This window comes from Cupressus sempervirens, chromosome 7 (assembly GCF_028749045.1).
Source record: "Cupressus sempervirens isolate cs-2001-9-10 chromosome 7, ASM2874904v1, whole genome shotgun sequence".
Classification (NCBI taxonomy): Eukaryota; Viridiplantae; Streptophyta; class Pinopsida; order Cupressales; family Cupressaceae; genus Cupressus; species Cupressus sempervirens.
Genome location: NC_143124.1, coordinates 572,959,192 through 572,983,276, shown reverse-complemented (window position 1 = coordinate 572,983,276; position 24,085 = coordinate 572,959,192). Strand labels below are relative to the sequence as shown.

The 24,085-nt window shown below is 37.6% G+C and overlaps 1 protein-coding gene across 1 annotated transcript; it reads left to right on the top strand.

Moving 5' to 3' along the window:
- The first annotated feature begins 1,833 nt into the window (after positions 1 to 1,833).
- LOC149548043 (ABC transporter B family member 15-like) lies at positions 1,834 to 10,791 on the top strand. The gene is made up of 9 exons (XM_089794221.1): positions 1,834 to 2,079; positions 2,197 to 2,251; positions 2,928 to 3,106; positions 3,707 to 4,164; positions 4,335 to 4,875; positions 6,460 to 7,329; positions 8,309 to 9,306; positions 9,460 to 9,810; positions 10,698 to 10,791. Exons 1-9 carry the CDS (start codon positions 1,834 to 1,836, stop codon positions 10,789 to 10,791), a joined length of 3,792 nt encoding a protein of 1,263 aa, XP_089650347.1.
- Positions 10,792 to 24,085: the final 13,294 nt, after the last annotated feature.

Genomic DNA, 24,085 nt, shown 5'->3' with positions numbered 1-24,085 from the left:
AACACTCTAAAACTTCGACAGCAATAAGAAATGCTAGTCTCTAGACTAGAAAAGAACAAATTGTGTAGAATAATAATATCTTATAGTCCAATCTAGGTTGGCCAATTACATGAGATTATTTGGTTGTAGTAATGGTGAAAGAATGTTGTCCAATAAGAAACAACATGCAAAGGATGGCGAAATGTTTAAAATAAATGTATCCAAAACATATATTATATTGGCAATTGGACCGATATTTTTGACCAATCATGTGATAACTAATGGGTGACTACCACGAGCGTTGGACCCAAATTTGATAAATATCCAGTGACACAGTTGACGTGGTCTACGTTACATGCACTATTCGTCAAATTATGATTGACCCATGAGATGAGATTGCCAAATGGCAAAGATTTGTTGCTAAAGTAATCTCTGGCCCAAAATGGGGTTTTGTACTCAAAGAGGGATTTCAATCCATATTCTCAGATATCCTATCCAGGACACCTATTCCTTTTCTCCCATGCATCTTAGAGTCACATTGCCAAAAAATTGGAGGTCAAAAACATGTGGAAAGTCATGTGCAAGTATACAAAGGATTGAGAAATGGTCATTATGTCAAGTTTGGATAGGGAACATTTCAACTGAGCAAGCCTCACCTACTAGGTAGTGTATTATCAGAGACCACTTCAGGAAGAGCAATGAGTTGTGCACCCTTGAAGAAAAGTTGGTCCAAGGAGGGGGCAAAGAGGGTGAGGACGGGGGATACCAAAGGTGGGAGAATATGGTAGGACAAATTCTCATGGTCGTGGATGAAGGGGAAGAGGCAAGATTGAAGCAACAGGAAACTAGTGCTGAGAGTTATGCCTAGAGACCTTGGACCTTTCAACCAAGTTTGAAGAATCAAGTTTTTTTTTTTTTGTTCTACAATTGTTAATACTATGTGATGATTGATATCTAGTCTTGCAATGTGTTCAAATCAATTTTAAGGTTTCTAGTTCTCGATGATCAAATGTATATCATAGGTAGCCAAAGGAAATTCTTGGATTTATGGGTTGGAGACAATTGATCAAAATACAGATGTTGTCCAATGATGTCCAATGACATGAACTTCATATATTTTATAATAAAATAAATTATTTAACTATAAAAAATATATATATAAAGTTGAAATATTTTATAAGTTATCTAAACTTGACAAAATACATAATCTATTCACTCGGTAAAAGAAATTTCATAGGATCAACTTTTAATAAATAAATAAATCACTACAAAAGCCTTTCTTTCTGAAAATAACAAGTTTGGCAAGAAGCCAAAAGAAGCATATGTTGTTGATTCTCTTATGGCCAACATTGCAGGTGGATTATCCAGTGGGTCTGCCGTGTATGTGAATATAAAGTAGGTGTCATCACATGCGTTAGCTTTAAACATCAGTCACTTTTATGGCAGCACGGCTCAATTTTATAATCTGCTGATTCAATGCACCGCCATTTTTCGCACTAAAATTATACGTTGCCGAATTGTTTAACAGACTCAAGGCCACTGATTGATAACAATGTTTGCGACGGAGGATGGAGAGATTCCCATGTAACTTATATCTGATACCTCTTATTCGGTTGACTTCAAAACAACGATCTTTCCATTTTAAAAAATATGGTTGATTTCAAAATATAAAAATTCCAATGTGATGGCATGTGCATCATATTTTGCTATGAAACGTCATTAGTGACGAACAAGACGATCTTCATCCAGATCATACACACATTTTTAAAATGTGGATTTTGGTTTTTTGGATCTGATTATAAGGTCACTAGTTATGAGAGTTGGGACGTTAGATTGCAATTCAGACTTGCAAAGATGAAAAATTCAAGCGGGCACAAGGAACATCATTCCAAGAAGAAATCATATCAAAGTGTCCCCATTTGGAAACTTTTTAAGTATGCTGATTCGACTGATTGGTGGCTTGTTGGATTGGGCACTTTTGGAGCTATTGGAGATGGATTATATCTGCCTGTTTTACTCGCTGTTTTGACTAATGTACTCAATACAGTCGGAAATGGCCCCTCTTCTAATGGAGCTGACTTTCTTAGTAATATTAGAAAGGTGAGTCTTGGAGTGTTAATTCATCAGTCTTCTCAATAATCTATCATTTGTAGCATCAGTAGCCGATTTATTGTGTTTATATGAATGATTTATGATTTTTTTCAATTCAAATTGCAGTTTTCGTTAATATTGGTGTATCTTGCTATTGCTTTGGGGTTTGCAGCATTTCTAGGTGAGTTAAGCAGCCTCTTCTCACGTTTTGGTTTTGATTTTGTCTAATATTTAGATGTTTCGGATCAGTTGAATTTGATTTTGATTCAAATAACTGGTTCATGTAAAATAAAGGTTACACAAAATTGTATAATAAATGAAATTCTATTTAAAAATTAGTAAAATTCATTTATATAAGTTAAAACACGAGCCTACTATATATAAGTTCAGCCTTAAATCTTTTTATGTTTTTGTCAATATTCTGAATTTACATTGACTGATCTATCATTAGATTGGATGGTGTATGTTTTTTAGATGTTGATCAACTTCATTATACCTATTTTCCCAGACATTTTGGTTGGTTATAGATAATAAAAATAATATGCTTTGAAAGGTCTAAACATTATAGTTAAAAAACTAATCAGTCATTACTGTATAGATGGTAGAAAACTTATTATTTTACATAAATACTAATAATAACTTCAATTTCAATATAAAAGTTTTGTTTTAAATTACATTCAACAAGCTATCATTGAATTTGATTTGTATATTTTTACTTTTGAAACTTTGCAATAATAGATAACCGAAAGGAAACCATTCGTTCAGCCACCATCAACATCGGTTTCAATTATTGTTTGTAAATGTTGAGAATAAGTGGATTTCAATTATTGAGGTGGCTATTTGTGTTATTTTTGTAGAGGGGTTTTGTTGGACAAGGACCGCGGAGAGGCAGACATCTCGTATGCGCAGGAAATATTTGAAAGCCGTGTTAAGGCAGGATGTTGGATTCTTCGACACGCAGGGCACTACCACATCCATCGTTGTTTCCAGTGTTTCCAGTGATACGCTCATTATTCAAACAGTCTTCAGCGAGAAGGTATATTGTTTCTATTTCTTTCATGTAGCTTTACATGATGAATTTCTACAATTTATAATATTCATAGTTGTTATTTCAGATTATATCATGTGACTTATTAATAAGATGTTGATTTAACATTCTTATCATGTGTACTGCATGCTTCATGAAAAAGTCATTCATAATCAAATTCGCAAACAGCATTTTGATCAGAAATATAGATGATAAAACTCGTACACAATTGATTTCAAGAACATCATTGGTTCTTTTTAATTTCCCTATATTTTAAATGAGCTTCTATTATCGTAAAACTTTGAAATAAATATTTTTTTGGAAAGAAAAATAGTTCATTTAAGAGACTCATTTCTATATGAATTTTCAAGCTCCAATTAAATAGATACTATCATCGATAATAATTTGGATCACTTTCCTTCATCTACTCCTTGATCTATTGTCATGATTTTGATAGCGCTGCTTGATGATGATTCACAGATTTAGAATTATAATTAGATATATAGATTAAAAACTTCCACCAACTCAATTCCAAAAACACTATAGAAAAAAATTGGTTTCACACATTTTTTATTTGAATGTTATTGAGCCAGTGTCCTTGTTGAGCAGATACCCAACTTCTTGATGAACATGGCCACTTTCTTGGGGAGTTACATATTGGGTTTCTACTTGACATGGAGACTGGCGATAGTGATCTCCCCTTTTGTGATATTGCTCATAATTCCGGGAATAATGTATGGCCGGATTCTCGTTGGAATATCTCACAACATTCGTGAAGCGTATGACAGGGCCGGCAACATTGCAGAGCAAGCCATTTCATCAGTGCGAACCGTTTTCTCTTTTGTGGGAGAGGAGCGAACAATGACCAAATTTGCACAGGCGCTGCAGGGAACGGTGAAGCTTGGAATAAAGATGGGGCTTGTGAAAGGCATGGCGGTGGGAAGTACGGGACTCACCTTCTGCACCTGGTCATTCATTGCTTGGTATGGCAGCAGATTGGTCATGTATCACGGCTTAAGCGGAGGAAAAATATTCTCTGCCGGGATCTGTTTTGTCATGGGTGGCCTGTAAGTGTACTGTTCAAATCCTACATCAAACTCTTTCAAAATTTCACTCTTTTTTTAATCAAACAGATGATGCTGGAAAAATACCTTCAAGATCTGTAAGCCGATCGACATTTTCAAATCAAATCACATTCTTTCAAGATACAAAAAAAACTGATGATACTGTTTTGCAGAGGTCTGGGAACTGCAATTCCAAACATTCGGTACTTTTCGGAAGCGTGCGGTGCAGGACGGCGTATATTGGACATGATCGAGAGGGTGCCCGTCATTGACTCCGATGATAGCACTGGACAGATTCTTGAAAAGGTACGCGGTGAAGTCGAATTCAGAAACGTTGAATTCGCGTACCCATCGAGGCCGGAAAGCCTCGTCTTTCGCAATTTCTGTCTGACGATGCCGCCTGGAAGAACAGTCGCTTTGGTGGGAGGCAGCGGATCGGGAAAGTCTACGGCGGTTGCGTTGGTGGAGAGATTTTACGACCCTCTTGCTGGGCAGATTCTGCTGGACGGAGTTGACATCAAGGAACTGAAGCTCAAATGGCTGCGCAGTCAAATAGGATTAGTGAGCCAAGAGCCTGCTCTCTTTGCGACTTCTATCAAAGAAAACATTTTGTTTGGGAAGGAGGGAGGCAGCATGGAAGAAGTTGTTGCGGCTGCGCAAGCCGCCAATGCCCACAAGTTTATCACTCAATTGCCAAATGGGTATGACACCCAGGTCAGCTTTCCATTTTCATCTTTCTCCCAAACTTTACATTCATTACAGCTCACTTCTAAGCTTTTTTCAGATTAGTTTATTAGATAGATTTGTGTGAATTTTGAATCATTAAATATAATGTTAATAGAAGCTTTTTAAAAAAAAAGTAAGAGTAATAATCATATGTTAAGTTGTAACGGTGCATTGATGTAGTATCGTGTGATTGTTATTTTTTAAAATCATATAAATAATATTCATTCAATTATAAATATTTATCTTTAATACTAATTATACAATCATAATTATTGTTGCTATATTACTAAATTAGTACATGTTCAAAAAGAAAGTTTATTTTGTTATATATTTATTGTTAGTTTATATTACAATTCTATAACTTAATTTCAATTTGTAGAATTTGATAGTAATTTTTAAGAATAAAATTATTTTAACATGTTTAATAGTAAATATATGTTTTATATGGTGATTTCAGATCATCCACAAGTTCATTTTAATATATTTTATGAGATTACAAGTTTGTTTCCATATCTCTTTGGCTAACAATTGGGTCAAAGTTATCCAAAACACATTTTGACCTCATCCTTTCTATCATATCCCATAATATTTAGATCTTGATAGATGGTGAATCAAGGAACATTTATTCACTATCACTAATTGTGCTCAACAAGTGGAACTTTGGAATATTGATATCTCTTTAGCTTGATAAGTATAGGAAAATTTCCACAGTAAGTCAAATTGTAATATTGCTATCAAGATTTAACTGTGTGATTTTTGAGTCAAAGTGATTTGAGTCCTAGTGCTTCACCCTTGTGAGCATTACCTAGATCCAATGAGCATCATTTATTATCATGAGAGATGGACTCATGTTGAATCACTACTCATGAAACATGGGTCAATGAGTTTGACTCAAAAATCACATTGTTAAATCCTGATAGCAATATCACAATCTCAGTAGCTAACAACCAAGAATGGTGAACATCCATTTTGACAAGGTCATCTCAAGCAAAGTTCTATCTAGTCTCTTACATGTTTGATGAATATTGATATCTTTTTGCCTAATAATCAAAAAATGACAGGTATCCAATATGACAAATTCACTTAAGACACAATCCTTACATCACCCTTGATACCATAACTAGGATTATTTGGACTTTGGCAGATGGTATAAACTAGGAGTATATCAATATGGTGTAAACTAGGAGCATATCATTGCATCACTAATTTTGTTTAATTAGTTGAACCAAAATATTATGTATCCATTCCAGTAACCCATGCATGGCACAATCCTCATTTTATCTCTTATATCATACCTAATAATATCTGAACATATGATCACCATTACTAATTATGCTTAAGTAAGCTAATATGCTAGTGGAAAACTGGTCTCTTTGAGTGATAGTCAAAGATTGAAATCATACTGTCTATCTGATCCAGGATATCATACCTTAAAATATTTGAGCAGAATCTTGACCTTATTTCGTATCATGCCTCTAAATATTTGTAGATTTTGGTGCGCAGCATGAGTGCACCACCCTAACTAATAACTAATAATGTAAAGAAATGTGGCAATGGAATGGAATATTGCAGGTGGGAGAGCGGGGGGTGCAGATGTCGGGGGGGCAAAAGCAGAGGATAGCCATTGCGAGGGCCATGGTGAGAGATCCACGGGTGCTGGTGCTGGACGAGGCCACGAGCGCTCTCGACGCGGAGTCGGAGAAGATAGTGCAGGATGCCCTCGACAACGCTTCCATCGGCCGCACAACGCTCATCATCGCCCACCGCCTCTCCACAATCCGCAACGCCGACATCATCGCAGTTGTTCATGGTGGTCAAGTCATCGAGTCCGGCCAACACGAGGATCTGATATGCAGAGAGGGTGGAGCTTATGCGGCTCTGGTTCAGTTTCAAGAAATGACAAGCCACTTGGAGGAGTCAGAAGAGTATAATTACGGGGGTCTTGCAAGAGCAAGGAGTTCCAGCCGCGTAAGCAAATCGAGTTCATTTCGGTCAATATCAGCGCATCCGGAACAAGAAGAGAATCATGAATTACAGCCTGTTTCTAACTCCGCCCCTTCTTTTGGACGATTGCTGATGCTGAATGCTCCGGAATGGAGGCAGGCTTTATTGGGGTGTTTAGGAGCCATTGTGTTTGGTGCAGTCCAGCCAACGTATTCCTATTTCAGTGGGGCAATGCTCTCTGTCTTCTTCTATCAAGATCACGACAAGATCAAAACCGAAACCAAAAAGTACGCTCTCATTTTCTTCGCTATTGGTGTGGTTTCCTTCGTCTTCAGCGTGCTCCAGCACTACAATTTTGCAGTGATGGGGGAATATCTGACGAAAAGAGTGCGGGAGAGCATGTTGGCCAAGATCTTTACGTTTGAAGTCGGGTGGTTCGATCAAGAGGAGAATTCCAGTGGAGCCATTTGCTCCATGCTCGAAAAGGACGCTAATGTCGTACGTTTCTCAACTCTATTTTAGATGCATATATTAGGTTTAATTAAGTTGACCTGCATAATTACAATTACAATTCAGAGTCGCATATGAACGTGGTGACTAAAAGTCAAAAAATTGATTCTAATATAATGTGGTAACTAAAAGTAAAAGTAAAAAGTCGAGTCTTGTAATATTTTATTTTAAAAATATCACATGTCTATATTAGATTTAATTATGCGCAAATAGGTATATAGACAAACATAATGGTCTGAATGTGAAATAAAAAATATATATGAAATCAATATCTAAAAGGGATTTAGATAGAAATATTTAAAATATTTATTCTAATTTTTAATTATGTCGTAAGTAAAATATTTTGTTTACATTTAATACTTACACTTTTGTATAGTTGTGACAGCAGTTGTTAATTTAATAATTATATTTGATAGTTTAGTATCTAATATTTTTAATTGTATTTTTAAAGTTTTTTTTTTTGTTAATAATGAACATCTATAATTGAATGAAATGAAGTTCTAATTTTAAAAAGCAACCACTCATGTGATGTGCCACATCACAAGTATTGAACAATTTTCTATCGTTCATTAATTAAATAAACAATTAGAAAATAATTTAATCATTTAGTACAAGTACTGTTCCCTAATGCACGATAATTGATCTCACTTTTATTTTGTACTGCTTTGAATCCCTAATAAAATCATACTTATATGACATCACATTAGAATTATGATTCACAGCCATAATTATAATGAAAAACTTACCAAATAAACTGCTGCAAATTTCTCCAAACTTATATTTAAGATGCTCAACTAATAATAATAATAAATATTGTTGCTGCTAAAAATACTTTAAAATTATGAGTTAATTAGTCAGATAAAACTCAAAATAATGTACATAGATAAAATAAAATATGAAAAAAGTGATGTTGATTATGTATGATATACTGACACGCGGGTTTGTGCAACTGCATTGGGAAATGCAGATGAGGTCACTGGTGGGCGATCGTGCGTCCCTGATGGTGCAAGCAGCCTCGGCCGTGGTGATCGCCTTCACGGTGAGCCTGATCCTCGCATGGCGCCTCGCACTGGTCCTGATTGCGGTGCAGCCCCTCATTATATTCTGCTTCTACGGCAGAAAGGTGGTCCTCTCCGCCATGTCCGAGAAGGCCGTGAAAGCCCAGGCCAGGGGAAGCCAGGTGGCGTCGGAGGCGGTGGGCAACCACAGGACGATCACGGCCTTCTCCTCGCAGGACAAGATCCTGACCCTGTTCAAACACACGCAGGAGGGCCCTCGCAGGGACAACATGAAGCAGTCGTGGTTCGCTGGGCTGGTCCTGGCGGCGTCGCAGAGCCTCTCCTTGCTGAACGCAGCCCTGACGTACTGGTACGGAGGCCACCAAGTCTACGACTCCCGCATCTCCCCCGACGCCTTTTTCAAGACCTACTTCGTCCTCATGAGCACCGCCAGGGTCATCGCCGAGGCCGGCACCATGACCACCGACATCGCCGAAGGCTCCGACGCCCTCATTTCTGTCTTCAACATCTTCGACCGCCACACCGCCATTATTCCCGACGATCAAAACGGCGCCACCCCGGAAAAGCTCGACGGAAATATTGACGTCCGCAACGTGGACTTTGCGTACCCGTCTCGCCCGGATGTGATGATTTTCAACAAGTTCAGCCTGAGTATTAAGGCGGGGCAGAGAGTCGCTCTTGTTGGGGAGAGCGGGTCGGGGAAATCCACCATAATTGGGTTGATTGAGAGATTCTATGACCCCCTCAAAGGGGTCGTCAGGATTGATGGAAGAGATATTACGGAGTTCAATCTGAGGAGTCTGAGGCAGCACATTGCCCTCGTCGGTCAGGAGCCCACGCTGTTCGCAGGCAGCATTCGGGATAACATTTGCTACGGAAAGCAGAATGCCACCGAGGCGGAGATGATCGAGGCCGCAAAGGCAGCCAATGCCCACGATTTCATCAGGTACATTCGTCTCCTCTCTTCTTTGTAAAGCTTTAAAGGTTAGTTTTCAAATATTGCTGCTTCTGGAATTGATGAATTCTCGTTGGATCCTATTAATACAAGCGAGAGGGGCACTATTGATAATAATAATAATATGTTTTGTGGGGATTGCAGCTGTCTGGAGGATGGGTACGAAACGCAGAGCGGAGAGAGGGGAGTGCAGTTGTCGGGAGGGCAGAAGCAGAGGATAGCAATAGCGAGGGCGATAATAAAGAATCCGAGCATATTGTTGCTGGATGAGGCGACGAGCGCGTTGGACAGCGCGTCTGAGAAGGTGGTACAAGACGCTCTGGACAGAGTGATGGTGGGGAGAACGAGTGTGATCATTGCTCACCGCCTCAGCACCATTCGAGACGCTGACTCCATAGCTGTGATTAGGGATGGACGAGTTGTAGAACAAGGAAATCATTTTCATTTGATGGGAAAAGGAGATAGTGGGGCTTATTTTACCCTTGTAAATATGCAATCTTTTAAGGCACCCGTAACTTTGGAGTAATAGACAAGTGGATTTTTTAAAATAAATTTATTCCTTTTTTTTGTTTGAAGTGGTGAACTAGTTATATTTAAGGATACGTCAAATAGTCAACTAGCTATGTTTCACGATATAAAAAGTACTTATCATTTGAAATAGGTGTTCAAATGATACATTAACAAATATTTCTTTTTATTTTTCATTTTTAATAATATAAAAATAGAATAATTATCGTTAATAAAATATGTTAAAAGATATTAATTTAAAAATTAATTTGATCTTAAATATGAATATTTGGACAAACTAATTAATTCATAATTATAATCAAATTTTACTTTAGATCGTAATTCATATTATCATAATATGATAATTAAATGATTTAAAGTGTATGTGCATATACCATTTTAAAATTTATAGACCTTTTTCAATCAAGACTTTAGTGTAATGTGTGTAGAAAATCAATGATATTTATTTAATTCAATACAAAACATAACTTATATTGGTACAAAGTAGACAATTTTGCTAACAAACCATTTTTGCTTCATGAACTTTGAGTGAATAAGTCATTAGTCATACATAGATGAAGTCTAAAAGGTCAATGAGATATTGAAAACACTTTTTTGTGTCGACTTTCTTGGTTTGGAGCCCCTAAGTAAATCCTCATAGAAATCTTGAGTAAAAATGGTGGGGGGAAGGGCGGAGGTGGAGGGAGATTATATTAAAGAAAATGGATATTTGTTAGTAACATATATCCTTTAAATTTTACAGGTTATAACTCCTCGTGTGGGATTTCTAATGAATTTGATAATTTATAAGCATGGATGTTTCTTACTAGAAAGCAAGGCACACAAACATCTACCCATAAACATGGAATAGATGTGAAACACTCAAACATAAGAACAAGTGGATACGATAAATTAATACACATCACATTCCCTCACATGTACAAACTACAACTAAATAGAAAGCATTAAGATTGTGTATCCCTTTCAACAAGAAGCTTAGTCTAAAAAACTAAGTTCCAGAATCAGCCATATTTATATTGATAATGGTATTGAAATAGTTACATTTAAGACAATTCTCAATCATAACTCGAGGGAACATTAATAAACACAAATTAAAAGATGCTTCCGTTGTTTATTCAATACCAAAATATATTAGTTCACAAACTCAAAATTTAAATAGTAATTGCAAGGAAAGATAATATGTCCTCCTCATTACAAGAATAATAGAAGAATTTTTTTCTCTCCTTTCTGTAGTAGATAGACTCCCAAAAAAATAAGTAGGACCCCAGTTTATCCTTTTGGTTGCATATCTATCATCCTTGCTTTCTAGTATTCTATTTTAGTTTCAATAACTAATTCTTGGAAATCGTTTTCTTTTCATCTTTATCCATTTTCCTTTCCTATTTACTTCTAGAGAATGTAGCAATCCAACTTTATAATAGTTATATGACTTACCAAATTTTTTTAATGATGAGACTTTATTCATCATAATATCAAATGAATTGGAATTTAAATTTGACAGAAGTAATTGTGCTATGGATGGGTGTCACTTCATTGTTGATGAAGTGTTGCCAACATTTGTGATTGTCATAGATAGGGTTGTAATCTATTACCCATTACTTTTGTACTAGAAATAATTTGGAAAATCACTTTAGTGAGGAATAGGGGAATTAGGAGTACTAAAACATATCCAAAAATTAGCTCAATTGAATAGTGGAATTGCAAGTTATGCCCCTCGCACTGAGACTGATTTTCTGTTATCAACAAATTCTTAGTTGTTGATTGCATTGAAAACCATTAACTTTATATGTGCCCATTCTTGCATTTAGATCAACATTTAGAGCTACTCTTAAGAGGAAATTCAATTTAATTCCATAAACATTTAATAATCCTCTAAGAAGGTAAAATTTAATGTAATATTTTCCATACAGAAATTGTTTACCCATCAGCCTGACTATGCATAATATTGTTGCTACTAGCAATACTAACATTAGTATTTACTTCTCTTACTATCACCACCTTTGCTAGCCAAAGTTGAGAGATCTCGATCATAGTGAATGGAGTACACTCACCACTCCTTATTTTGATCTAAATAGAAAATGTAACATTCAATTCCATCTTTTTCATTCCATTGATAGAAACTTGAATATTCGTAACATATTAGTTAATGAGTGTTGTGAAATCCTTTCTCAAAACAACTATTGATCTCTAAATGCATATAATGTTTTCTAAACTATATCAACAACATTTCATGTCCGTTATGCTTAGAAATTATCAGATTTAAAGGTATGAAGTCATAAACCTTAAATCATTTCAATCTCACCATTACAACCATTTGAACCATTGAACAATGTAGATTGCTTGAACTTGGTATACATTTTAAATTGATGCATGCCTATATGAACCTGAATATATGGTTTGAACCAACTATATAAAGAATGAGCCACCTTAAACCCTACCAAACCATATTGATATGAATTGAACCATTTTAAACTTTGTTTAAAGTGGTTCAATGAAGTTAATTGTTGGAAATATAGATGGTGTATCTGAGAGGGTGGTGGGGGTTGAATCAGTTACCACAAAAACATATCCACAGATCCCTTAGATGTCTAATAAACTAGTTACTGCTGTCACTTGGTAAACATACAGAAAAATGTTGTAACTCGATAGATGCAGTGTATGTTAACTTATTACTAATCTCTAAGTATTCACAATGATTAACATGCAACCATAAAAGAAATAACATGAACACATGAGACACCAAATTTAACGTGGAAACCCAATATGGGAAAAACCACCAAGTAACTAGCTACTGATTTTCACTCTTTTGAAGTGATCCCTGTTAGGAGCCAACCTGGTTAAAGGTTACAAAACACACTATTAGGTATGACCTTGTTAAAGGATTTAGTCACCCTGCTAGGAGTGGCCTTGCTAGAGATCTTTAAAACAATTCAAAAGAACTGTCACCTTGTTAGAGGATTTACAAATGGCTGCTAAACCAACTCTATTAAGAGATTTAGAGATCACTGCTACAATGGTGAGAAAGTAACAATGAATAGACCTAAATGAGATGCAACTAAATTGCTGATACAAATCTTTGTTCTGCTCCACCAGATCCTCTCTAATCGAGTAAAACTTTGCTACTCCTCAAGGATATCTGACCATCCTTCAAATTTTTCTCACACTTTCTTCTTCAATCAATACACTTGCATGCTCGCTCATTACACTTTTGAATTCTCAACTTGACCTTTCATTTATACCTTACAAATTATCAAGTCAACTCATTTACAACTTACAATTATCAATAATCATTACATCAGTCGACTACAATTATTGCATGAAATAATTAAACTTTATTTTTCAAAATAATAAAATCCTTCATTGGTCAACCATGCTCGGTAAACATTTGTCCCTGAACTATTTTCTAGAGTTAACCAAAAGAGGCTCGGTTAACACTGCGAACTTTGCAAAATCCTTTGGAGATCGAGTGAACTTGGTAAACACTGATTTTCCTTTGTTAACCTTGTGAGCTCGGTTAACATTGACTTCTACCACAAAATCCTTTGATGCCTAAGTGAGCTCGGTAGAAATTGTTTCCATAGATTATTTTCTAGGAATGCTCAATAGACACTAAAATTTGCTTTGCTGACCAACTGAGCTTGGTAGATACTGTCTGCTGACTGATATGACATTTGTGTAACATCAAAGACAACACACAATTGGACAATTGTATCCAACAATCTTCCTCTTTGGCATTGATGGCAACACAACATGTCATAGCACAATGAAATTTGCAAACAAGTCTTTCTCTGATAGAAAATTTTCTTCCTCTTAGATTTTATGCCACAAACTTCTTTAATGCAGTAATCTCCCTCTGTGAAGGAATTACATAACTTATTTTCCAAACAAAAAACTCTCCTTTAAACAAATTCAAATTTCAAAAAGATATGACAATAAACTCTCCCTCTTTGAAAACACATGCCAAAGACAACACATACCAAATGAGTAACAATGTACCTTAAGTACTGATTCATATGCAATGTTCCCATGACTATGCTACATCAACTAATAGATATTCAACTTGGTTCCTATTGATGCATCACTAAAACTTTATTTTAGTGAGCTTCAGATAGGGGAATGACCCCTAGCTTACCTCTTAGATACAAGAATGCATCCTTAGGTAATTGCTTAGTGAATATGTCAGCAATCTACTCTTTTGTATGGATATATTCCAATATGATCTCCTTATCCTACACTAATTCTCTGACAAAATGATACTTTATTGCAATGTGCTTGGTTTTGGCATGCATCACTGGGTTCTTGGATATGTTTTTGATTAAGTAAAATAGGTTTTATAGGGATCCTGAAATTTGAAGGTTTTTACAGCATATCAAATATAGAAATATTCAAAAAAGTTTTGCATTAGCGAAACTGCTTAACAAAAGCCAACCCAAAACAACAAGCCTGTGACTAGGAAACAAAAAACTAGCTAAACTAGAACAAGAAAAAACTAGCTACATAAGGAAAGAATGAGACAAAAAAAAAGCACTAACTATCAATTCTCTCTGTTAAGAACCTGTAGGGTCTTTGCAGCTTCATTGGTCTTCCTATTGTCTGCATCCTTCTGGTCTTGGTGGTTCTGAGCCTCCACCTGGTCCTTGGTTTCTTTCGAATCATCCTCTGCCTGCCCAATTTCCAGGTTGGTCTTCTCTATCTTATCCCCACCAAATCCAACACTAATTAGTGATTCACCTAGACTGTTAATGTTCTCATTTAGAGCATTCAAAGTGGCGATCACTTGATTTTCCAAGTTCTAATGAAAGAACTCCATCCGTTGGAAGTTCTTTGTTCAACCTTGGTGATTCTTTCCTCCTGGCTTGCCTTGTGTTCTTGGACGTTGAAGAGCCATTAGCTTCCATCCTAGCTTTTGTCCTCTTCATTGTACCCCTAGTCACGACTGATATTTTGGTTTCCTTCCTTGCTTCTTCTCCCCTTAAGTTCTTCAATTTCATGAAATAACCATTTGATAGACCGAAAGTTGTCTATCATGTTGTTCTTTGCACTATTCAACAAGTTAATCCCAATTTCTTTCGCATTATCAGATATCATGACCAAACCAGGATCAATGAGATCATTATAGTGGGTTTTGCCATCAATGTCCTCCATCACTTGAATATTCAATGGCTCCCTGACAATCCCCAATTTGGCTTTATTCGAATTAAAATTCCTCCAAGAGCTCCTCCTATTTTTCAATATCACCTCCCCACTCTCTTTTCCCAAAATAGATGGGGAGGAAGTGGGGCTAGGGCCTGGAATCATAAGAATCTGGTCTTTGGTTTCAAGAGCCTCGTCTACTTTCCTTTTCTTAGGATTCCTTGACACATCTACTGAATCCTCCTCCTCCTTTTCACTTTCCCTCCCCTTCTTCTCCTCCTTCTCATCCTCCTCCCCCTTTTCCTCTTCCTCTGAGTCAGTATCCTCATCATCACCATTATCCTCCTCCTCCTGAGGCTCAGGCTTAGGGGGGATGGGGGGTAGACCTCTGGGGCTCTTCCTGCATGGAATGCGAGCAGAGGGTTTCCTTTCTTCCTTGGGATTAGAGGAAACAATGTCTTCCTCTTTCGATTTTATGCTTTGCACATCCTTAGAGTCCAAGCTCCCTATTTCCTCAGAAGCACACCCAGTATCACCAAGGGATTTTCCCCTAGTTGGAGAGTTCAGATACTCGTAAACTAGGAGGAGTAATCCCTCATGGAGAGCTGGGTTAGCGATTGGTTTCCTCTTGAAGCCCTCAATGCTCTTGCTCATGGAGGTGAAGAGATAAAAAGAAAAAGAAATTTTGATACCATGCCTAAAGTGATTAAGCAAGACAAAATGATGCGTTCTTATCCTATCAAATCCGGGGTCTAGGGAGATATATTCAATAATAATCTTGAGAACATACCTCCATAGCTTTTTGATTAAGTCCATGTCATAACATGTCTCCACCTTGATGAGCTTATTTAGCTCCTTTTCATCCTTTGCAAAGACTTTGACAACATTTTTCGACATTTTCTTATCTCTGAAAAAATTACTCCCTTCTAGAGGGATTTTTGCAACCCGAGCTATCAATTCTGCATTGACATGGTGGGTGACCCCATCAATTTTGACTCTCCCATTTTTCCAGGAATCCACCATAATCTTGGTTATGCCCGCATCAAATCCATGGAGCTTCTCCAAGAATCTAGTGATTCTACCCTTTTCCAATTTATGCCAAACCTTCGATTTCTCCTACCAGTTATCTACCTCTCCTGATGGCTCCCTCCTACTTCTCTCCCCCACCATGGTTTCCTCTCATACAATATGCCCCCTCCTACTCGTAGAATGCTTACCCCACCTACTCACAGAATGCTTACAGACCTTGGCCTTCTTCAAACTGTGAAACTCAAAGGCATTTTTAAAAATACCAGTATTAATGGTAGTATTCAAAACAACCCTTAAAGCATGTCGTATGTTCATGCTATTATGTTTTGAAAAGAGTTTCACATGATTTTTATTAAGTCCCGCTCTAACGTGCAATCTAGCAAATCTTCCCATAATTAAATTTAGATTTTACTAGTACTTCCCTGGATGCAATCTTGCAGGATTAAATTATTCATTGTCACCAAAAAAACATCGTCGTCATGCCACATCATCTCTGCAATATTGATGACTGCTTCGTTACTAAACCAATCGGTTGTTGTGTTGGCCTCCCTGTATACATGGTTGATATAGGTCTTTTTGAACTTGCCTAGGTCATACTTTAATTCCTCTATCATATTTGTAATGGTCCATGAAGGCGTAGAGTAATTGTTGAGACAATTTATGATGTTTAATGAATCCCCCTCCATCCATAGGTTCTCTATCCTAGAAGCCAGGTCCAGTATAACAATGTGACTAGCAGCATTGGCTTCAACGAAATGGTTTGTCTGATGTCTGAGCGAGTAGGAAAAAGTTGCCACTCCTCCACCATAGTTGTTTTTTATGATGCCTCCACTGGCAATAGGGCTTGGGTTCCCTTTGGCAACCCCATCAAAATTGGCCTTGTACTAATTTTCAGGGGGGAAAAACCACTTGGCCTCCTATCTTTTTCTATCCTTGTCCAATTTCTTTTGTTTACTATTCCCACCTTCTTCAATATTTCCTTCCTTTGTGGTGGCAAAGTTCTCCTTCATTAATCCTTCAATTTTCTCAGCAATGACAAACTCAGGGGATTCCCTATCTCTGAAAATTCAGTTATTCTGCTCTTTCCAAATACCCCAGCAGAAGTGTGGAAGGGACCAAGGACACATAATTTGGGTGATTAAACCTTTGTGTAAACTCCTCCATTGGTTGAAGAATTCTTGAATGTTGACCGAGGGGCACCAGTTGACCCCAAAGTCCCTGGTCAGGAGATTCCAAACATTGGAGCAGTAGGACCAATGAATAAAAAGGTGATTAATGAACTCCAAAGTCTGCTTGCATAAACTACACCAATTAGGGATAATCCGGCCTCTCTTAGCTAAATTGTTCAGAGTAAGGATTTTGTCATGGAGCAAAAGCCAAAAGAATATATTGATTTTTGGGGTAAGGCCAAGGATCTATGCCTTATCCCAGATGGGTTTCTCCATGCTATCCCACAATGAAAAGTACCTAGAGGCGACAGAGTAATGGCCATTCGAGTTACCTCCCTAGATGACTTCATTCCCCTTGTTTTTTTATAAAAATAGCATTCAAGTTAATTATCAAAGAATTAAGTTCCAGGGAAATCATAGACAAGTCCTGCCAACCATTGCTTGTTCTGTAATCATTGACTTTCAGACCATATCTTCTTATGCATGGTTCTACCGATCTACCATAAGTGGGGTGGTCAATAAGTGGTCCCTAGATCATCTACTCATCCTACCAAAATAATATGTCCTCACCTTTATCGATTTTTCATTTAGCTTTGGACTTGGCCAGGGCCTTTGCCTTTAGGATACCATTCCATATGTAAGATCCTTGAGGAATCTCAGCCTCATGAAGCAAAAGGCTAAGCAACTACCCTCTCAAGTACTTTTCAATCATAATTTCCTTCCATTCTCCAGAACTCTGAAAAATGTGCCATATCTATTTGGCTAAAAGTGCATTATTGAGATGTCTAATTTTTCTAATACTAAGGTCCCCATAACATGTGGGAAGCAAAACATGGTCCCAAGCAACAAGATGATATCTTTTGTGCTCTTCAACCCCTGTCTAGAGAAAGTCCCTCTGAATCTTCTCCATTCTGTTAGCTTGCTTAGACAAGATCCCAAAGAGGCTTAAGGCATAAGTGGGGAGGTTTTGGAAAATAGATTTCACCAAAGTGCATTTTCCATCCTAGTTGAGAGTCACACCTTTCCAGCTAGCTAACTTCTTATTGAATCTATCAATGATGTTGTCCCAAATTTTTTTTGAAGGTTTGGACCCCAAAGGCATACCAAGATAACTTGCCGGAAGGGTACCAATTCCACTCCCCAATATACGAGCAATTTTCCTCTGTCTCTCTAGTGGAGTATTAACAAAGAAGATTGAACTCTTATCCCAATTAATAGCCTGGCTAGGACCCCTAGTATAAGTATTCAGTAAGCCCTTAAACACTCTGGCCTCCTGGACCGTGGCCTCACCCCCTATAATAGTATCATCCACAAATTGCTAGTGGGTGAAAGAAAGATGAAAAGACAAAGGCTTGAGACCTTGCAAACTCCAATCCTATCTTTTTCTTAAAATAAGCCTTCCTAGAAAGTCAACCAAAATGATGAAGAGAACAGAGGATAGGGGAACACCCTGTCTTAGCTCTCTTGAAGGGAAAAATAAATTTGAAGGGGAGTCATTAATTAGAATAGACAAGGAAGGGGAAGAGAAAAGCTGAAAGATGAGTTTACACACCTGGGAATCAAAGCCAAAAGCTTGAAGGACTGCCATCAGGAAATTCCAGTCCACCCTATCATAAGCTTTAGACATATCAAGCTTGAGTAGGAAACCTTCCCTCTTGCTAGCTTCAAGAGAGTGGATCACCTCGTGCACTATGATAATAGAGTCTAGAATTTGTCTTCCTGGGACAAAGCCAGTTTGCTAAGCGAAGATAATCAAATGAAGAATTCTGAGAAGCCTAGAAGCTTTGGAGATGATTTTTTAGAAAGAATTGCAAAGACTGATGGGCCTAAACTAATCCATCAAATCTAACCCCAAGATTTTTGGAATGAGTTCCATAAAGGTGGCATTGAGTTCTTTCAAAAGGTTTTTGGCCCCAATGAATTCTTATATAGCCTTCACAACACCCCCTTTGACCACTTCCTAGTAGACTTGGAAAAAGAAAGTCAAAAAACCATCTGGGCCAGGGGCCTTATCACCCAAAAGGGAACTGAGAGCTTGGAAAATTTCCTCTGAGGTTGGAATAGCTTTCAACATAGAGTTGTGGTGGGCTTGTAGAATAGAAGGAATACCTGATAAAATATCCTCTTGATCAGGCATTGAGAGAGTGTGATCCTTAGAGAGGAGAGAAGAGAAAATTTGCACTGCTTAATTCACCATCTCATTATCTTTAGATAACAAAAACTGACCTTTCTTGATGTAAGAAATCCTATTAGTGGCCCTATTCTTTAAAGTAGATAAGTGGAAGAACCTAGTGTTCTGGTCCCCTTCCTTAAGCCAATTAACTCTTGATCTCTATTTCCAAAAGTGTTCTTCCCTGGAGATGATGTTATGGAGGTAAGAGAGAATAGACCTTTCCTCCAACCAATTTTGATCATTATATCCATCTTGTTGAATCTCTAACTGGATTGCATGGAGCTAATCACTCCTCTCATCCTTATCCTAGAAAATGTGTCCAAAGTCCATTTTGTTCCAAAAGTGGAAGAACCTGGTGTTCGGGTCCCCTTCCTTAAGCCAATTAACTCTTGATCTATATTTCCAAAAGTGTTCTTCCCTGGAGATGATGTTATGGAGGTAAGAGAGAATAGACCTTTCCTCCAACCAATTTTGATCATTATATCCATCTTGTTGAATCTCTACCTAGATTGCGCGGAGCTAATCACTCCTCTCATCCTTATCTTGGAAAATGTGGCCAAAGTCCATTTTGTTCCAAATTTTGATATTTCTTTTCACATTCTTTAGTTTTTGGGCTAACCTAAACATTACAGTGCCCTCCACCTCAATGTTCCACCATAAAGAAATCTTGGTTTCCAAAGTCAAGTGGGAGATCCACATTTTCTCAAAATGGAAAGGGAAGAACCTTTTGAATGAAAGAGGACAAACAGAAAGAGATATGGGGGAGTGGTCTGATCCCATTCTAGGAAGAAGGGAAAGCTTGCAAGAGTGGGTTTGCAACCAAACAAGGTAAATGAGGGCTCCATCAAGATGGACTTGGATACAATCCCCCCCAAATCTCCTATTAGACCATGTGAATCTACCCCCTATGAGATCAACTTCCATTAAGGCCAAGTTGTTGATGAAGTTCAAGAGGTCTAACTTACTCTCCTGATCTAGGGCAAGCCCTCCACTTTTATCCTCGTCAAATAGGGGGGAATTGAAGTCCCCCATTATAATCCCTTTGTTTATATTATTGGAGTTAATAACCTCTATTAGTTTAGCCTAGAAAACCTTTCTCTCCCTTTTGGAATTGGGAGCGTAAAGGTTTAAAATAAATTAGGATTCATCACTATGAATATGGGACACCTTGCATAAGAGGGCATTACTTGCATTATAGATAGTAAATATTTGATAAGCCTTGTTATTATAGAGAACCAACACCCCTTCTGAAGCTTCCTCTGAGTCTGTAGCCTCACTACTCATGTTTTTTTGAAGGAAAACTTGCCTACCACATCTTTTCTCATTTTGGTTTCTTGAATCAATAAAAAATCTAGTCTTTGGGTCTCTGATCATGTTCCTAACCAACTCCTATTTGTGAGCCCCGTTTAGGCCCCTTATATTCCAAGAAATGATCTTCATTTCTTACTTCCAAAATATTCCTTAATGGTTCTCTAGCTCCTATCTACCAAGTTCTTTCTAGCCTCTTCCTACAATAGCTGGTTCATGTTTTTCCTTCCTGGAGACTTGAGTTTACCCCCGACATCAACCTTAACCCTACTTCTGGTTGTTGCTAGTGATAGAGGAGAGTGGACGCGGTTCTTATTCTTCTTCTTTTTAACTAGACTCCAACCATTGATACTATCTTGAGTATAGTTGTCAATCCAATCTTCCCATTGTGAGATCATTTCTGGAGAAGAGTTGTTAATGAGCTCTATGATCTCAGTCCCCAAACCATTGGATGCTGCCAAAACTAGGCTCTGATACCAATTGTTGGGCCTATTTGCCGTTGCACCAAAAGCCATGACTGTTAGTGAAGATGGAACACCACATAATTAACCACCTGTGGGTAGGGGAGCGCATCGCATCACCCAACACCAATTTCATCAAAGGACCAGGGTTTCCCACCTAACTAGACCCATCACTAGCAACTTTGTCACATTGATTATGATCCACCACTCTCAAAGAATCATCAGTTGCATTATTCGAGGGGTCTGAGTCAAAGACCCTTGAGATCTCCACCCAAGGGGTCTCCTACCTTCCTACATTCTACTCCTTCTTAGAGATCACATTATCTTTTGCCACAGCTATGGCCACAACAATTGGGCCATCCACCTAGGGCTCCTTTAGGACACTACCTTGGAGACCGTCCTATGAAAGAGAGTCAGGGTGGTGTGGCCTATTGCCACTTTTATCACCTTGAACTCCATCCTACCTATCAGTGTTACCCTTAGCCTCCTTGCCATCCTGGGGCTCAGGCTACTTAGTAGGTTTGTTTCTCCAGATTAGTTTTTTCTTTCCCTTGACAGAGGTTCTAGAGGGCTTAGATGTTTGCTTTGGCCAATTTTATAGGATCCTAACTTTTTTTACTGTTATGCTTCATAGCCTTTTGGCACTAATTTTCCTTATGGCCAACCTTCAAACAAAGGAAACATGCAAAAGGCACAGTTTCATAGATCAATTTTTGGACATGCACCCCAACTGTTGAGTGAAAAACTATAGTTTTTGGCATGTTCATTCCTTCTCTAACCCCTATGCAGATGTGAGCATAGTTGAGACATCTTTTGGAAGCAGTGATTGGATCAATAGATAGAATTTCTCCAAAAGACCTAGCTAGCCCCACAAAAATGCCTTCATTCCATAATTCTAAAGGCAATTCAGGCAGTCTAACCCACACAGGGGCTTGAACAAAAAAAGAGTCATTCAAATTTAGCTTGGAAGGCCACTTTTGGAGGACCAAAGTGGAACGACCAATAGCCCATTGACCTTCATTGAGAATGGAAGAAAGGTCTTCCATGTAGGTGAATTCAAAAGATAGAAAGCCCTTTTCCATGGCCATGACCAAGAAATGACCTTTAAGAGCCCATTTCTTCTTTATAAAAGTCTTCAAAACATCAATATTCAGTCTAGGCCCTAGGAATTTGCCAATCAAGTTAGAATCCATGGATCAAATGTTGTGATCCATGATTTCATCTGAGATGGAAATGGCACAAGAAACTTTCTCTGTCTTGGGAAGAATCTTAATAGGCAAGAAAAAAGACTTACCTAAGGGCTTGATCCCAAAAAGGGATGACCATTTAGCTGGCTGACCAACTTTGGGGTTTGAAGGAATCTTGACCACTTCCTTGGGGGGAGCAACTGGATCTCCATCAACATTCTTAGACTGGTCCCCTGTACACAACCCCTGACTGTCCCCCTTCTACGGCCCATGCTCTAGTCCAAGGATTTGATTTTGACAGACCAGAAGGATCCTGCCCTTTTCTAAATTCAAATTTTGAAAATCTCCCCGACCATCACTCACGCTCTCTATCTTCACATAGATGGGTTGTTGGATATGTTAATTACACTTGTATTATCACAAAACATGACAACTGGTTCCTTGATCTCAACCTTCATGCCTTCCAATAACTGCTTAAACCAAACAATATTAGAACAATTTACTGCTACTACAACATACTCTACTTCTACTATAGATTGAGAAGTGCAATTTTGCTTTTTGCTTGTCCATGATACTAACCTCTTTCCTAGAAATAATGCTCCACCACTTGTACTCTTTCTGTCATCCAAATTACCAGCCCAATCAGCATTAGTGAACACTTTTTGGTCTAGATTTCCTCCAAGTTTATACCACAGATCATAATCTTTAGTTCCTTTCAAGTATCTCAAGATCCTTTTGCTTGGCATCATATGATTTTCTCTAGGTTTTGCTAAGAATCTTGCTACTATACCAACTGCAAGAGTAATATCAGGTCTTGTATGAACTACAAACTAGAATTTTCCAATCATTGATCTATACAAGGTCTGATCTACCTCTTTTGATTCATCATCTTTGGTAAGCTTTAATCGAGTACACATGGGTGTTCCAATTGGTTTACAATCTTCCATGCCAAATTTTTTGAGCATCTCCTTGATGTACTTAGACTAAATGATGTAGATACCATTCTTTCTCTATTGAATCTAAAGACTAACAAAGAATTTAATCTCACCAAACATAGACATTTCAAATTCTTTGTTCATTTTCTCTAAAAAATCTTTACATAGATCGTCATTCCCTGTAAACAAAGTATCATCCACAAATATGTCTACCAAAACAATCTTATTATCTAGTCCTTCCTTAATGTACAAGCTACTATTATCATTGATTCTCTAAAAACCAATCTAAATAAGATAGTTATGTAATCTTTCATACCATGCTTTAGGGGCTTGTTTCAAACCATACAATGCTTTGTGTAATTTACAGACCATGTCCTTCTTGTCTGGATCAACAAAACCTTCAGGTTGCTCAATGTAGACTTCTTCATCAAGAATACCATTGAGAAATGTTGATTTTATATCCATCTGATATACCTTAAATCCTTTGTATGCAACATATGCAAGTAAGGTCTTGATACCTTCCAATCTTTCAACAGGAGAAAAAGTCTCTCCATAATCAATTCCTTCTTCTTGAGAGTAGCCTTTACATACAAATATAGCTTTTTTTCTTGATACCTTACCATCTTCATTCAACTTATTCCTGAATACCCACTTTGTTCCAATCACATTTTTATCTTTAGGCCTAGGTACAAGAGTCCATATTTTGTTCTTCTCTATTTTCTCTATCTCTTCATTCATAGCCTCAATCCAACTTTCATTTTCCAATGCATCTTTGACGTTTCTAGGTTCAAAATCAACAAGTATACAAGTACCTTTTAGCTTACTTCTCGTCAGAGTACTTTTAGAT

What these genes read in the sequence shown, in the direction of transcription:
- LOC149548043 (XM_089794221.1), top strand. Translation starts at nt 1,834, where the DNA reads ATGAAAAATTCAAGCGGGCACAAGGAACATCATTCCAAGAAGAAATCA. An exon ending in CAAATGGGTATGACACCCAG is followed by an intron (nt 4,876 to 6,459) that starts GTCAGCTTTCCA and finishes GGAATATTGCAG; the next exon opens with GTGGGAGAGCGGGGGGTGCA. An exon ending in TTTACCCTTGTAAATATGCA is followed by an intron (nt 9,811 to 10,697) that starts ATCTTTTAAGGC and finishes TGGAATAGATGT; the next exon opens with GAAACACTCAAACATAAGAA.